Source organism: Oncorhynchus mykiss, chromosome 28, assembly GCF_057628025.1.
Source record: "Oncorhynchus mykiss isolate SJ-2025 chromosome 28, ASM5762802v1, whole genome shotgun sequence".
Classification (NCBI taxonomy): domain Eukaryota; kingdom Metazoa; phylum Chordata; class Actinopteri; order Salmoniformes; family Salmonidae; genus Oncorhynchus; species Oncorhynchus mykiss.
The window spans coordinates 18,644,426-18,661,253 of NC_143049.1; the positions used below are offsets into that span (position 1 = coordinate 18,644,426).

General features: G+C 42.5%; 1 protein-coding gene and 1 long non-coding RNA gene across 2 annotated transcripts in view; one reads left to right on the forward strand and one right to left on the reverse strand.

Moving 5' to 3' along the window:
• Nucleotides 1–374: 374 nt before the first annotated feature.
• On the reverse strand, nucleotides 375–2,915 carry LOC149970789 (uncharacterized). Its single transcript, XR_016492873.1, has 2 exons — nucleotides 2,784–2,915; nucleotides 375–2,225 (listed from the first exon to the last, which is right to left on the reverse strand). It is a non-coding gene; the product is annotated as an uncharacterized LOC149970789 (long non-coding RNA).
• A 1,951-nt stretch (nucleotides 2,916–4,866) lies between these two features.
• Nucleotides 4,867–16,828, forward strand: part of LOC110508657 (A-type potassium channel modulatory protein DPP6) — a 121,509-nt gene continuing 109,547 nt past the window's right edge. The window contains exon 1 of the mRNA XM_021589344.3: nucleotides 4,867–5,873. Coding sequence (XP_021445019.1) covers nucleotides 5,679–5,873 — 195 coding nt within the window. The 5' untranslated portion in view covers nucleotides 4,867–5,678. The remainder of the gene's footprint in view (nucleotides 5,874–16,828) is intronic.

A 16,828-nucleotide genomic window follows, 5' to 3' on the forward strand; every position in this document is an offset into this window, starting at 1 on the left:
CTGAGTAAAGGGTCTGAATACTTACGTAAATATGATAGTTCAGTTTTTTATTCGTAAGAAATTTGCAAACCTTTCTAAAAACCTATTTTTGCTTTGTTATTATGGGGTATTGTGTGTAGATTGATGAGGGGTGAAATCAATTTAATACATTTTAGAATAAGGCTGTAAAGTAACAAAATGTGGAAAAAGTCAAGGGTTCTGAATACTTTCCGAAGGTACTGTATATCAATATTTGCTCATAAAGGTGTTTCCACTGTCATTTCGCGCATAATTAATTTGACAAAAACACAAAAAGACCCCACCTTGTCCAGCATATTTGGTTTTGTCTACATTTGGAAAGTTTACTAACAAATATACAGTTTCCATCAGGCCTGTTGTGACATTTTTATCCAACATGTACTTTATTAACATAAAAAGGTTGGATGGAAATCTGGTTTATGGCACTGTCGGTAGCTAGGTTTCAATCTAATTGGCGACAGATTTTCATGCGAATATTCTCAAATCTGAAGGAAAAAAACAATATGCACATTTTCCCACCAGGATGTGTTTCCATCCAATTGACTTGTTGCAGATAAAAGGCAGTCCATGATGACATACTGCACATAAAAATACCTTTTGTGGTTAAATTCCCATGTACCGAATTAAAAATACAAGTCATTTTCAACTCTAATTATTGTTTTCTCACAAAAATGTTGCGTTATATAGCAAGTGTGCCTGCCCACTCTAGTATTGGCACGTGCGCTATAGCCAACAGTGATATCTGCCTACAATTTTGATTATTATGGACATACTATTATTTAAAAACGTCAAATGGCAGCCTAGCATCGACTATCATGTCACCAGAATAAGACCCTCGATATTTATTTGAAAGTATCATCAAAATCAAATTAAATCAAATTATATTGGTCACATACAGTACACATATTTAGCAGATGTTATTGCGGGTGTAGCGAAATGCTTGTGTTCCTAGCTCTAACAGTGCAGTAGTATCTAACAGTGCAGTAGTATCTAAACACATTTCACAACAATAAACATAAATATAAAAGTAAAAGAATGCAATATGAGATGAGAAAAGCAGTATGTAAACATGATTTAAATATTATTAAAGAGACTAGTGTTCCATTATTAAAGTGGCCAGTGATTCAAAGTCTATATATATCGTGTAGCAGCCTCTAAGGGCAGGGTATCGTAACCCGGTGGAAGCCCGGCTAGTGGTGGCTATTTAACAGTCTGATGGCCTTGAGATAGAAGCTGTTTTTCAGTCTCTCTGTCCCAGCTTTGCACCTGTACTGACCTCGCCTTTTGGATGATAGTGGGGTGAACAGGCCGTGGCTAGGGTGGTTGATGTCCTTAATGATCTTCTAGTCCTTCCTGTGACATCAGGTGCTACAGGTGTCCTGCAGGGCAGGTAGTTTGCCCCCGGTGATGCGTTGGGCAAACCGCACCACCCTCTGGAGTGCCCTGCAGTTGTGGGCGGTGCAGTTGCCGTACCAGATCGTCAGTGATGTGTAAACCGAGGAATTTTCCACCTGATAAGCTTTCCACCTTCTCCATTGCGGTCCTGTCGATGTGGATAGGGCCGTGCTTCCTCTGCTGTTTCCTGAAGTCCACGATCAGCTCCTTTGTTTTGCTGACGTCGAGTGAGAGGTTATTTTCCTGCCACCACTCTCCCAGGGCCCTCACCTCCTACCTGCTGGCTGTCTCATCATTGTTGGTAATCAGGCCGTAAACACTCCAGACAGCAAGTCTGCGCATGCTCTGAGGACGCGGCTAGGGATGCTGTCTGGGTAGGCAGCCTTGCGAGGGTTAACATGCTTAAATGTCTTACTCACGTTGGCCACAGAGAAGGAGAGCCCACAGTCCTTGGTAGCGGGCTGTGATGGTGGCACTGTGTTATCCTTAAAGCGGGTGAAGAAGGTGTTTAGCTTGTCCGGAATTAGGATTTTGGTTTCCGCGATGTGGCTGGTTTTCCCTTTTGTAATCCGTGATTGTCTGTAGACACTGCCACATACGTCTTGAGTCTGAGCAATTGAATTGAGGCTCCATTTTGTTTCTGCACTGCCGTTTTGGCCGTTTTATTGCCTTACGGAGGGAATAACTACACTGTTTGTAACAGAAACATATCCCAGTCCGCATGATCAAAACAATCTTGAAGCATGGATTCCGATTGGTAAGACCAGCGTTGAATCGACCTTAGCACGGGTACTTCATGTTTGAGTTTCTGCCTATAGGAAGGGAGGAACAAAATGGAGTCATTATGAGATTTTCCAAAGGGAGGGCGGAGGGCCTTATTGGCATTTCGAAAGTTGAGGAGCGGTGGTCCCATGTTTAATCAGCGCGAGTACTACAGTCAATGTGTTGATAGAACTTCGGTAGCCTTTTCATCAAATTTGTTTTGTTAAAATCCCCAGTTGCAATAAATGCGACCTCAGGATATGTGGTTTTCAGTTTGCATAAAGTCCAGTGTAGTTCTTTGTGGGACGATCAAAGGATCCAATTTGGGAAAGTCAAATCAAATCAAAATGATTTATATAGCCATTCTTACATCAGCTGATATATCAAAGTGCTGTACAGAAACCCAGCCTAAAACCCCAAACAGCAAGCAATGCAGGTGTAGAAGCATGGTGGCTAGGAAAAATTCCCTAGAAAGGCCAAAACATAGGAAGAAACCTAGAGAGGAACCAGGCTATGAGGAGTGGCCAGTCCTCTTCTGGAGAGGACTTATATAGATTGTGGAGATTATAACAGAACATGGCCAAGATGTTCAAATGTGCATAAATTACCAGCATGGTCAAATAACAGTAATCACAGTGAACAGGTCAGGGTTCCATAGCCGCAGGCAGAACAGTTGAAACTGGAGCAGCAGCACGGCCAGGTGGACTGGGGACAACAAGGAGTCATCATGCCAGGTAATCCTGAGGCATGGTCCCAGGGCCATGTATGCTCTCTCCGAGAGAGAGAGAGAGAAAGAAAGAAAGAAAGAGATAATTAGAGAGAGCATACTTAAATTCAAACAGGACACTGGATAAGACAGGAGAAATACTCCAGATATAACAGACTGACCCTAGCCCCCCGACACATAAACTACTGCAGCATAAATACTGGAGGCTGAGACAGGAGGGGTCAGGAGACACTGTGGCCCTGATACCCCCGGACAGGGCAAAACAGGCAGGATATAACCCCACTCACTTTGCCAAAGCACAGCCCCCACACCACTACAGGAATATCTTCAAACACCAACTTACCATCCTGAGACAAGGCCGAGTATAGCCCACAAAGATCTCCGCCACGGCACAACCCAAGGGAGGACGCCAACCCAGACAGGAAGAACACATCAATGACTCAACCCACTCAAGTGACGCACCCATCCTAGGGACGGCATGGAAGAGCACCAGTAAGCCAGTGACTGGTAATAGGGTTAGCCCCTGTAATAGGGTTAGAGGCAGAGAATCCCCGTGGAGAGAGGGGAACTGGCCAGGCAGAGACAGCAAGGGCGGTTCGTTGCTCCAGTGCCTTTTCGTTCACCTTCATACTCCTGGGCCAGACTACACTCAATCATAGGACCTACTGAAGAGATGAGTCTTCAATAAAGACTTAAATGTTGAAAGTCGTATTCCTGGTCATAATGCTGGTGAGTAACCACTGCTCTGATATCCAAAAGTTATTTCCGGCTGTATGTAAAAATCCCCCAAACAATTCTGGGATAATAATGTAAGAAATAAGAAATAAAAATACTACAAAGTTGCTCAGGAGCTAGAAGCAAAGTTGCCATGACTCCAAGTTAACTTTGATATGATGGTTATTAGGTGATACCAATATTTGTTTCCATCACCATTTATCGCATAATTAATTTTACCAACACAAAAAGATCCCACCATGTCAAACAAACAAATTATCTGCTGCCATTTATACAATTGTACTGAAACGTCCTGTTTTCTTCACAGCTGTCATGTTTTTATGTATATATCAGTGGCTGGTGGGAGGAGCTATAGGAGGATGGCTCATTGTAATGGCTGGAATGGAATAGAACACATCAAACATATGGAAACCACATGTAGCTCCTCCCACCAACCTTCTCTGATATGTACACTACAAGACCAAAAGTATGCGGACACCTGCTCGTCGAACATCTCATTCCAAAATCATTGGTATTAATATGGAGTTGGTCCCCCATTTGCTGCTATAACAGCCTCCACTCTTCTGGGAAGGCTTTCCATTAGATGTTAGAACATAGCTGCAGGGACTTCCTTTCAGACACAAGAGCATTAGTGAGGTCGGACACTGATATTGGCGATTAGGCCTGACTCGCAGTCGGCGTTCCAATTCATCCCAAAGGTGTTCGCTAGGTTCCTGTGCTGAGGTTGCTTCCAGAGGCAGTTTGGAACTCGGTAGTGAGTGTTGAAACCGAGGACAGATGATTTTATACACCTGTCAGCAAAGGATGTGGCTGGAATAGCCAAATCCACTAATTTGAAGGGGTGTCCACATACTTTTGTATATATAGTGTCTATATGCAATATATATCTATCCTACTGTATGGCTTTACTCGCATAAAAACTGGATGGAAACGTGGTTTACGGTGCTGTCCATGCATGGAGCTGAAATCCCGCACAGTGCATTCCCAGGGGACATAAGGTTCAAAGGATGAATAAATACTTTTTGTATCTCGATTCAAGAGGAATGTGTTGAATTTGTGTTTGAGGTTGGCTGCCAAGGTCTTCTAGATACAAATATGGAAAAGAAGCTCAAAAGACTTGAAGAAAAGACTGAATGTAGTAAGGGGTGTCGGTAAACTATAACTGTCATAAAAAAAAGTCGTCATTCTTCTGAATGCAAGTGTCTTTTCTCATTGAGCCGCAGAGAGGCACTCGAACTCCGTCCTGGACTAACAGGGACTGGAACGACCAGAATAACGACCCGAATAATCACATACTGCTTGTTTTTTGCACTTTTTTGAGACCGGACAATTTAAAAAAAACTTGAATGCAATATTGGATTAAAGGAAATCTGCTCTGCCCCTCCATGAATGTGTATTATATGCAGTAGGCTATCGTGTGCAGTGTGTTTTTGAGATAGATTGTGCACAGCCTTACCTCACTTCTCATGCAGAACGCGTCCACGGACGCGCCACGTCCTTCACACACACACCAGGTCTGTCTAACCACCAAAGCTGTTAGCTGTTGAGGCTATCAGCCTATTTAGTAACTTTGATCGGGTACAATTTCTGAATCTGTATTTAAAATCAGATAGGATACCCATAGGGACGGGCTACTACGTCGCTGTGAGGACGCATCAACAAACCGAAGAGGGGAACCAACGTGCTCTGAATACAGACACCCAACTATTGACACCTAATGTAGCCTTGCTCACCGCTCCTTTAGGACAAAGCCAACAGCTAATCGATCAGAGGACTTGCTGTTTAGCCTATAGGCCTCTCTGTTTTCTAATTAAAACAGGAAAAGGTTTTCAGTTTTAACACGTTATTTTATCGGGATTATTCACCTGTTGTCTTTGAACAATCTCCGCTTTATTCCAGAGGGAGACATTGGCCATCCGCCATCGGCTCTCTCCGAAGCGCACAGAAAAGAAGCAGTAGCCTACACATACAAGCAAGTCCCCAAAGACGAGAGCTGTCTCTTGCTTTGACATGCTGTAGGGGTTTTGTCTGGACTGGACTTATGGCTTCGCTGTATCAGAGATTCACCGGTAAGATTAATACAAATAACTCTTTCCCGCACCCACCTGAGGCCAGCCACCTACTCGGCGGACAGGTCGCGGATGAGGAGAACAACACAGGGAAGACCTCTCAGCCCGTCGCCGACGGCAGAGCCCATGTTCCCTACCGAAAGAAAAATGCGAGCGAGGACGAGCATGTAAGACCTTGTTCTAAACCTCTACTTTAAACTATTGGTGTATTGATTTTATAATTGAAAGCACCACCTGATTAATTGTTGACAACTTCAACTGATTGCATAGCCCCTGTCTGCTTTATATTTTTCGCCCCATCATTTGAGTGTACACTATCATGCTGCTGCAATTATGTTCTTGGTTCACTCTTGCCTAAATGGTTTTGCAACTGAAACAGGGTGTGCTACCCCCGTGATTTTCAGATCAGCAGGCTATGAATTGCAGTATGATTTCTGAGCATCAGATGCTCCCTCAGTCGAGGCGTGGTTTCTATTGAAGAAACTTATTGTATCTGGATGGTTGGCCTTGTGTAGTGTCTGAATAGGCCGTCGCTCTCTGTGTTGTGGTACTTGCCCACTGTAACTGGTTAAAGTTGTATGTAACGGCATTTGAATACACCTTCACAGCTCCCTGGTCTGTTGGTTGACAACTTGAAATTAATTCAAATTCAACGTTTGATATGTAGGTTAGATGCAAATTAAAACCCGATGTAATAACGATTTGTCCCTCTTTTGCAATCTAAGTATCTCATCGAAGTCGGCAAGCTTTCACGGGTTCTCGTTTTGCGAGGACTTTAATGTTTACATGTGGAGATCCAACAGATGAGTGTGTTCTGTAGCCCATGTTGATGATAATTAGACATAGGTCTACGCCTGATGTAGTCTGGTTTTACATTTGAATCATAATTAGTCTTCATTTTTGCGGCGAGGCTCAAGCCACTGTTACTTTCTATGGCCCTGTCCATGGTGCTGAAATTGGACATGAAGGCATTCCCTGCTTTTGTTAAAGAATTGGCCTCCTATTATAGATACAAATATTTAGTTCTTCATCGTCACGGTCGTTTTTGAACACTTCATGTTTTGTGTTGCTGTTAAAAAAACACTCAGCACAGGCGAGTCTAGGTTGAAATTTAGTTGAGTTGTCAACTAACATAAATTCAAAAACAACAAGAAATGTCACCATGTCATTGGATTTAGGTTTTTAAAAATATGAAATTCCCTTACATTGATGACTTTTGAGTGTTAACCTCTCATATATTTTCTCTCGGTAGAGATAGCGACCGCAACAAGGCTATATAGAGCCTGTCAATGTGAGGATGTCCCCGCTGCATTATTGATGTTTGTTGTGATGACAATCAGGCGATAAAGGGAGGAACGACCGACACTTTCTCTGTCACTGATACTGTTCTGTCGCGCTCAACACAGCACAACACAACGACACTGTCGTAGTGTGTCATGTTCCCTAATTTCCTGCCACAATGGCCACATGTATTGCATATCTCATTACAATATTAGTATCTTTCAATTTCATGATTTAACATGGTGGTGTATATTCGTTTTTTATTCTCTAGGGTTATTTCCAATACTTTCAAAAACAGATGGCTATGTTTCCTGTATCACCTTCAGCACGCCTTCAGTCCTGATATCCCCCAAGCAGTAGTGGAGTATGAAATTACCATTTGCCTCATGAGTTGAGGAGTTTCACAGTTTCTGGGGTGACATCTTGTTTTCTTGAACTCAGTGGGAATTAATAGGTGTGTGTGTGTGTGTGTGTGTGTGTGTGAGTGCAATTCTTTTATTATTAATAAATAATAAAGGGGTCAATGTAAATAGTCCAGGTGGCCATTTGATTAACTGTTCAGCAGTCTTATGACTTGGGGGTAGAAGCTGTTCAGAAGCCTTTTGGTCCCAGACTTGGCGCTCCAGTATCGCTTGCCGTGCGGAAGCAGAGAGAATAGTCTATGCCTTTGGTGGTCTCGGACAATTTTTTGGGCCTTCCTCTGATACAGCCTCTGAGGTCCTGGATGACAGGTGAGTTCAGCCCCAGTGATATACTGGGCCGTAAGCACTACCCTCTGTAGGGCCTTGTGGTCGGAATCCAAGCAGTTGCCATAACAGGCAGTGAAGATGCTCTCAATGGTGCAGCTGTAGACCTTTTTGAGGATGTGAGGGCTCATGCCAAATATTTCCAGCCTCCTGGGGGGAAAGAGGCGTTGTCGTGCCCTCTTCTCTACTATGTTGGTGTGTTTGGACCATGATAGGTCCTTAGTGATGTGGACTCCGAGGAACTTGATGCTCTCGACCTGCTCCACTACAGCCCTGTCGATGTTAATGGGGGCCTGTTTGGCCCGCCGATTCCTGTAGTCCACAATAAGCCCCTTTGCCTTGCCCACATTGAGGGAGAGGTTGTTGTCCTGGCACCGCACTGCGTTGTCGGGCCTACCACTGTCGTGTCGTTGACAAACTTAATGATGGTGTTGGAATCGTGCACGTTGTTGCAGAGAGAGATGTTCAGTACCAGGGTCCTTAGCTTAGTGATGAGCTTGGAGGGCAGTATGGTGTTGAACGCTGAGCTGTAGTCAATGAACAGCATTCTAACGTAGGTTTTCCTTTTGTCCAGGTGGGAAAGGGCAGTGTGGAGTTTGAAAGAGATTGCATCATCTGTGGATCTGTTGGGGTGGTTTGCGAATTGGAGTGAGTCTCGGGGGTCTGGAGTGCTGGAGTTGTGAGCCATGACTAGCCTTTTCAAAGCATTTCACGGCTACAAATGTGAGTGCTACGGGGCGGCAATCATTTAGACAGGTTACCTTGGCATTCTCTGGCACATGGACTATGGTGGTTTGCTTGAAACATGTAGATATTACAGACTGGATCAGGGAGAGGTTAAAAATGTCAATGAAGACACTTGCCAGCTAGTTATCGCATGCTCACCATGTAGCCTATATATGTTAACAGGATTATGTGGCATAGTACTATGGTATTATAGAGTCACCGGAGGGGATATCAGCCAGACTTCTTTCTCTTTCTCATTACCCTCTACTGCTAATGGCAGTCGGGGCTGAAATACAATAAAATGACTGTCATTAATCATCGCATGGCTGCTGCAGCCTAAAATAGGGCGACATTTAAAGGATAGTGACCTGTGGAGCAGGCTTCCTTTGTGAGCAGTAGCCATATTGACTTTCCCGGGGTGCCCAGCCAGCCAACAGAGGAGAACTCAAGCACATCCTATTGTTAAGTCCCTCCATCCCCTGACAAAGAAAGGTGACACACGAGTGTGCACTGTGCAGGAGAACTTGGTATCTAATGACTGAGTGGGAGATCGATTCATACATGTTTACTTACCTTTGAGTTCCTTATATTTTCATTGAATTTAATTACCTTTATAGGCTGGCTAGGACATCAGTAAGCTTGGATTTTCATTGCTGTGGGGCACTGGGGAGTGGTGAGCTATGTGAATTGCTGTGTGAATGTTTATACACTTTTGTTTACTGACAATAAAGCTAACATCCAATGAGACACATTTCTGCCACTTTTCTACAGAATTCATTAAAGCTCACAAATTCCATGTGGCAATTAGGTCTGTAATTACTATTGTGTACTGAAACACTTGCATCCCTGCTGAACTATAATGGGCAATTCATCACAATAGACTCAAGGGATCATTTCCTGAAAGTGTGATCTGATCCACTTTGCTATTCAGCAACAGCCTTAGGAAGTTTATCACCTTGTATTCTTCACATTTCAATTGAAAGCTGAACATAATGTTGAAATGTAAAACCGGGTTTTTATATAGCACAGCAGTTTTATTTTCAACCAATTATCAGAAGAGTTCGTCTCTCCCTTGGTCGATGACGATAACCACTCAAGTGTGTCCTGAAACAGAGAAGAAAGACAGAAGTATCATACTCTCTGTCTGGGGAGCCTGCTGGGTAAGATTAGGTGTGAAACAGCATGGGTAGTTGGCTACAAAGATTTTCTCCAGGGACTAACATGTTATGTTATTCTCCCTGACTATTCTCTCTCTCTCTCTCTCTCTCTTTCTCTCCCTCTCTCTCTCTCTCTCTCTCTCTCGTTGATATGAGTGTTGTTTTTTTGCTTATTTCTCAGTATACAACATTTCAGATAAATATTGAAAGTTATTTATCCCAAAACAAAGCTCATTTCAACTCTGTTTTTCCCAAAACATTACATAAGAATGACTCATAAAGATTCAATTTAGAACAATATCATACACATTCTTTTATTTGATCAAGAGAATAGCCATTGAAATCTGATCAAACATGAAGACCCCTTCCTAGTAGGCACATTATTCTGTTATCATGTACTCACTTTGTCTGGTACTGATTTGGCATGGGAGTTCAAAGGGCATGATTGAAGTGGGAGATGTTTCATTGAGATGGGTACTGTTACTCTGGTTGGTAGACAAGGGCAGCCTCATCTAGCTCCATCTGTCTGTTAGTCCGAGAATAGAATAAACTCCTGCTAGTCTGTTCTGCTCTGGACCCACTCCTGCCCGTCCAGACAATTTTGGTCTGGATAGTAGCTACTATAAGCACACACTCTAGATTTGTGCAGTTAGCCCTGAGTCAAGCTTGGCCTAAATCACAGGCATCACTCCAGTGTTGGGGGACGACAAAGTTTGGAAGAAAAACCAAATAGGAGTGAGATTCTCTTAAAAGGATGGCATTTGTCAAATAATGCTTTTCTCGGAGTGGCTTGAGTCTGGGTCAAGGATAGCTGCCACAGAGCTTACTAAGAGCAGTCAAATGGAGGAAAAAAGAACAGTGATAGCAAATATTCTCTTTCCTCCCATAGTCCATATTAATAGCTGTGGCAATGCAATTAACAACATCCTGCTATTATGCCCCGGGATATGGCTGCATCATTAGGCCTTCCACGTGCTTTACTGCTGTTCGGGACGCTCTGCCACTTACATGTAGATGCTAGTCTGATAGCAGACAACGAGTCAGATAGTGGATGGTTTGTGTAGCCCAGAGCCATCTTTATACAGTATGTCTCTGGTATATCCATCCATCCAGGCCATGCCCATTCTCCCTGTTGTAAAGAACAGAGAGTGAACTTAGCATCCTGCCACCCATAGAAATAGAATGACTAATTCTCTTTTATGCTAATATAATTTTATGTCTATGCGGCCACCGAGGCCATCTTCTCCCCACCACACCACAGCCTCCTCAGCTAGGACCTCCTGCTCTGTGTTGCCATGGTTTCAAAGATGAAGAGGGTGAGGCATAATCTCTCCTCACTCACTCTTGCTTCCTGGGTGCCATTTGTTTGCCATCTGGAGATGACGCAGCATACACATGATGCCCCTACCAACGACATGCCACTCGCTCAAACCATGGCGACTGACATGATGCATTTGCCTAGAATGGCAGTTGGATTGCTTCTCCTAAACAAACAGGTTTAGATGAAAGCCCAAAACTGGGCCTATTATGTATTATCTGGAGGCGGCGTATGAATATGATCCTTTTCACCTCTCCTGAGTGCTCTGTCTGTTAACGTGGACGCTCTTTCTGTCACTGGGTATCTATCGACCTGTTTCCTGAACCTGCTGCCCAGCCCCCAGGGGCCTCTCAACAGGCCTTGCATCCCCTCTGCTCTGCCGTGCCGCCGCCCCTCCGAGGTCTGTCTGTCGCACCGTGCCATCTATCATCCCCGGCCATGCAGCCACGCCCCTCTACATTCTTGTCTGTCAATAGCACATCAGTGGCCCTACTGTAGCACAGTTGCGCTGCCTTATCCCAGATCTGTCTGTGCTGTCTTGCCAACACCTATGTCATTGTCCGAAATATGTTTCATTATCGTGACAAAGCTAGAGCTGCCTACCTCCCAGCTATCACATTTGTCTCCTTGAAAGTTGTGGGAACGTATGTTTTTGGTTTCACATTGGTTATGGGAATGAAGCTATACGTTTCCTGACTGGTAAATCTGAACCCTTTTCAAACATTCTGAGAACAGAAGTGAACATTTTGCCTGTTCTGGGAATGTTTATTTTTTTAGGTTGCAGGGAGGTTTTAAGAACGTTTTACTCTGGTTCCTTGAAAGTTTTTCTGGGAGGTTTTATTAACGCTCTGAGAACAGAAATTCTAGGTTATTTAGAGGTTTTTTTTATAGCTTCATTAAACTTTCCCAATACGATTTTTAATAACACTGCTAGTTTATTTTGGGGTAACTTTTTTGAGCCCCAAGCACAGATAGGACATATGGAAATTCATTTCCTTAGGCATTAATCATGTAAATACATGTATTTTTTATGGTGTCATGGCAGCAGTGAGATTTGAAGCTATGAGCTTGTGTTTTCTATCCATGGAAATAATCCACTGCGGCACCAGGATGGAGGTAGAATACCATGTTTGTTTTTTTACGGATACAAAGCTGTTCATTTTAGTCTATTCAAACAGGCCCCATTTCAAATGAAACAAGCAGTCATTCAGATCAGGTCAGGCTGAATAATGCGAGAGTAGTATCCTTCGTAGGAAGTGCCTACATTATTACGTATATTATTTGTCAATTGTGGGAATTAATTAATGTACAGTATATACTGTGTATATAATGTATCGGCCAGTCACTCCAATCTTAATTCTATTATATATTATATTTATATCTATACTGTATAACACAGTATTGTTGAATACTTGTTTCTGGTTGGCTAGAAAGGCATTCTAGAATGGACATTAAAACCAGAGAACGAGACAGTTGGAAAAGATATCGGGACAGGTGGAAAAGATATCGGGGCACTTTGCAATCATGATGCAGCAAAGATAATGCTCAATATATGGCGCATTGAACAGTCAGCCCTGTGCAGAAATGTTTTTTAACAGAATTGGCGCAATGAATACACCCCTGATCACACACGTACATAGTTCACTTTCATAGCAGCCACATACAAACAGCTGAACAGTGAATAAGCAACACCTGGAACAGGTGAAACAGATCAGGGTTTGACAATATTATGTACTGTTTTATCTTTTGTTTATATGTAATGTTAGTGCCTTAATGTGTTTGGACCCCAAGAAGAGCAGCTGCTGCCTTGTCAACAGCTAATGGGCATCTCTAATAAATACAAAAGCAAATAGTGGCACCGTCATAGAAAGCCAACTTTCCAACAAGTCAGCTTGTCAGATTTCTGCTCTGCTATCTTCAACTGTAACTGCTGTTATTGTGAAATGAAAACGTCTAGGAGCAACAACGGCTCAGCCATGAAGTGGTAGGCCACACAAGCGCACATAACGGGACCGCCGAATGCTGAAGAGCATAGAGTGTAAAAATCGTCTGTCCTCTTTTGCAACACGCACTACTAATGTCAGCAGAGAACTAGGGCCCTTAGTTCCAGTGAAGGGAAATCTTAACGCTACAGCACACAATGACATTCTAGACAATTCTGTGCTTCCAACTTTGTGGCAACAGTTTGGGGAAGGCCCTTTCCTGTTTCAGCATGACAATGCACATGTGCACAAAGCAGTAAGAAAATCAGCTGAACTTCATTCTTCCATTGTCGGCCTGAAATCCTCCCTGAATGATCTCCTTTTGAGAACGACTGAGGGATGCATTAGCACCGTTGAAGATACCGTCACCCGACATGAGCAGGTGAACAAACAGCTGCAGAAGGACAATGCTTATCTCAAAAACAAGGTGGACCGGAACCAGAGCAGTACCCCAGTATCTCTACTTGCACATTCATCTTCTGCACATCTATCACTCCAGTGTTTAATTGCTATTTTGTAATTACTTCGCCACCATGGCCTATTTATTGCCTTACCTCCCTTATCTTACCTCATTTGCACACACATTATATAGACTTTTTCTACTGTATTATTGATTGTATGTTTGTTTATTCCATGTGTAACTCTATGTTGTTGTCTGTGTCACACTGCTTTGCTTTATCTTGGCCAGGTCGCAGTTGTAAATGAGAACTTGTTCTCAACCTTCCTACCTGGTTAAATAAAGGTGAAATACATGTTTTAAAATGTAGCAATATCCGTGTGGTAGGGTTGAAGGAGGACAGCGAAAGGGCCGAGATCACGTCTGTTTTTTCACTGAGTGGATCACTGATGACCTGGGCATAATCAACTTCACCAAGCAGCTGGAAATCGAATGCACCCACAGAACCTTAACACCAAAACCCACACCAGATGAGCCCCCACTGGCCGTCCTGATCAGGTTCCTCCGGTTTCCAAGATGGGAGAAGATACTGTGATTTGCAAGAGCTAAATGGGATGTCACCATCGATGGCAAGAGGGTCAGCCTTATCCCGATATGAGCGCAGATCTCGCCAGACGTCGCAAGCAGTTCAAGCCAGCCACCAAAGCCCCAAAGAAGAACATCACCTGGCTACCTCATTCAGCCTGCGCGGATGAAAGTTCAGTACAAAGGCCAAAGTCATCTCTTCCACACACCCGGAGAAGTGTTCACTTTTCTCAAAGAACTGAGCGCTTGATACACAAAGGTCTATCCATGGGATTTGACGCAGCTTATTGCATTTTTTGTTTGTTTGTGCTGTCCTGGGACTGAACTGCTGAATTTGGAATTTGGATCTGTTTACCCCGCAATTCGGCCGCTACAGGTGATTGAGACATTTTCAACAAACAATTATTTTTCCCGTGGTGAGTTCTATTATATTTACAGGAGTATATATTTAGGTTTTGACAATATCCACTGGGCGAAGCAAATTAGCATGTCTAGGCCCATTGCTTTTTCCCTCATTTATGTTTCTCCTCTTCTCCTGAAAAGAGACTCAAGCAGCCCTGGTTGTTGAGAGTACATTTTTTCAGCCATAAATGTCTAATCACAGCATTTTTTTCTACGTAGAGAGCTTGTAGGCTTTGGTTTTAGTTTATGCCAAAGTTTAGCTAGTAAGAGTAAGATGGAAAGCGAGCAACAACGTATCTCTACAAGTGTTCTCGTGTTTGATTGTTGGGATTGTGGTTTTAGTCCAACAATCAGGTTGGAAGGTGTTTATGGTTTGTTTCTATGTTAAATGCCATTTCTTTCCTAAGAGACACATAGGTCACTTCAAGCTTATGTTGAAACGTTACCTGATTATTTACATATGAGTGATTACCATTCAGTTATATATTTGAAACCCAACTCATGCCCACAAGATGCCCAACCCACAAAAATATGTCACATTAAAAGAGCCTATACATACCTTAAGAAATTAAAGGCTGACATTGTGTTCTTGCAAGAAACACATCTTATACTGTCAGTGAATCCATGAAATTAAAGAGGGAATGGGCAGGACAAGTTTTTGTGTCCTCTTTAATAAGTAGACACATCCCATTTTGTATCAGCAACACCATCTCTGATCCCTTAGGCAGGTTTGTTTTGTTGCAGGGGCATGCATTCGGCGTCTTGGAGCCTATGGAATATTTAAGCTCCTAACCTCGATGACCATATGTTTGTTCAGAATGTCTTCCTGGTGGGAGGAGATTTAAATGTTTGTTTAGATACAGTTCTAGATTGGTCCTCTGATAAACCCTCCCCTCTTACCAAAGCCGTCAAGCTCACCATGTCATTCCTGAAGGATCTCAATTTACTAGACGTCTGGAGACAGATCTGTCATATATTTGCCATCTACCACATCCCCTCGGGCCTTATTGCTTAATTGGATTCCAATTATCTCCCCAGAATTGCCTACTGACCATTCCCCTCTTATTGCCAATCTCTATTCCTACCAAGGTAAATGGAGCATGAAGATGGAGACTAAATTCTGCATTTCTGAAGCAACCTGAATTTTTGCATTCATCAAAGAGCAGATCAATATTTTTACTTTGACAAACAAACCCTTTGCTCTTGATAGTTTCATTCTTTGAGACACATTGAAAGCCTATACAAATCATTGCCTATACTTAAGGGTTGAAGAAAAAACACAGTGCTGAACTGAATGTCCTTGAATCTGAAACCTTTGAGCTAGAGAAAACCTACCAAAAAGCCAGACTAAAGACCTATACAGGCATTTGGTAAATAAAAAACAAAAATATAATACTCTGAACACATATCAAGCTGAGAGGGCCATCGCTAAATCAAAATAGCATTACTACGAACTTGGAGGGAATGCACACAAAGTATTGCCATGGCAACTGAAAGCAGAGGAAAGTAAGAGGACAATTAATGCTATAGAAACTCTTACCAATGAGATGTCTTTCAACCCTACTGAAATGAATGATGCTTTTAAGAAATACTACAAGGACCTCTATACTTCCGAATCAAGAGTTGATCTATCAGAGATGGACTCTTTTCTCTCCTCTCTCAACCTCCCATGCCTGTCAGAGGAAGCCAGAGAGCGCCTGAGTGAACAAGTTTCAGTTCCTGAATTGTTGGAAGCCATTAAATCTTTACCTTCTAATAAATCTCCTGGGGAGGATGGCTTCCCCTGAATTTAAAACTTCTTAGGGCTAGGGGTCCCGCTAGTGCAATTCAATTAAATAATCATAAATAATATTGATTTAAAAAATGTATGTACATATAAATAAATGTCTTATATCAGCTGAAAGCTTAAATTCTTGTTTATCTAACTGCACTGTCCGATTTATAGTAGCTATTACAGCGAAAACATGCCATGCGATATTTTGAGGACGGCGCCCCACATCAAAATATTTTTCCACTGGTACAGGTTTCAAACGTTCACAAATAACGATTAAATATTCACTTACTTTTTGAAAATCTTCCTCTGATTTGTCATCCAAAGGGTCCCAGCTATAACATGTAGAGTCGTTTTCTTTATATCCCAATGGCGCCATCGATTTGAGTAATCCACTCATTCAACGTGTTTCAACAAGTCAAAATATGTTTTTATTTATTCCTCAGATACCCTAAAATGTAATCAAACTATAATATTTCTTACGGAAATAATATTTCTTACGTATGTTCAAAAGGAAACCGATTTTAGCAGGTGTGTCCTGTCTTCATGTCGTACGCAAACATGAATTTCCAAGACTGTGTCCCTGTACTAAAATTGATATTTCTTATTTGTTTCTGAAGTTACAAGCCCGACACCTTGAACATATACTGCTCACACCCTTTGGAAGCCATAGGAATTGCATCCAGGGAGCTAATTTTCAATATGACCTTTTACTTGCTTTTCTAAGATGATGGTCTCTCTCTCTCCCCAAAAAATC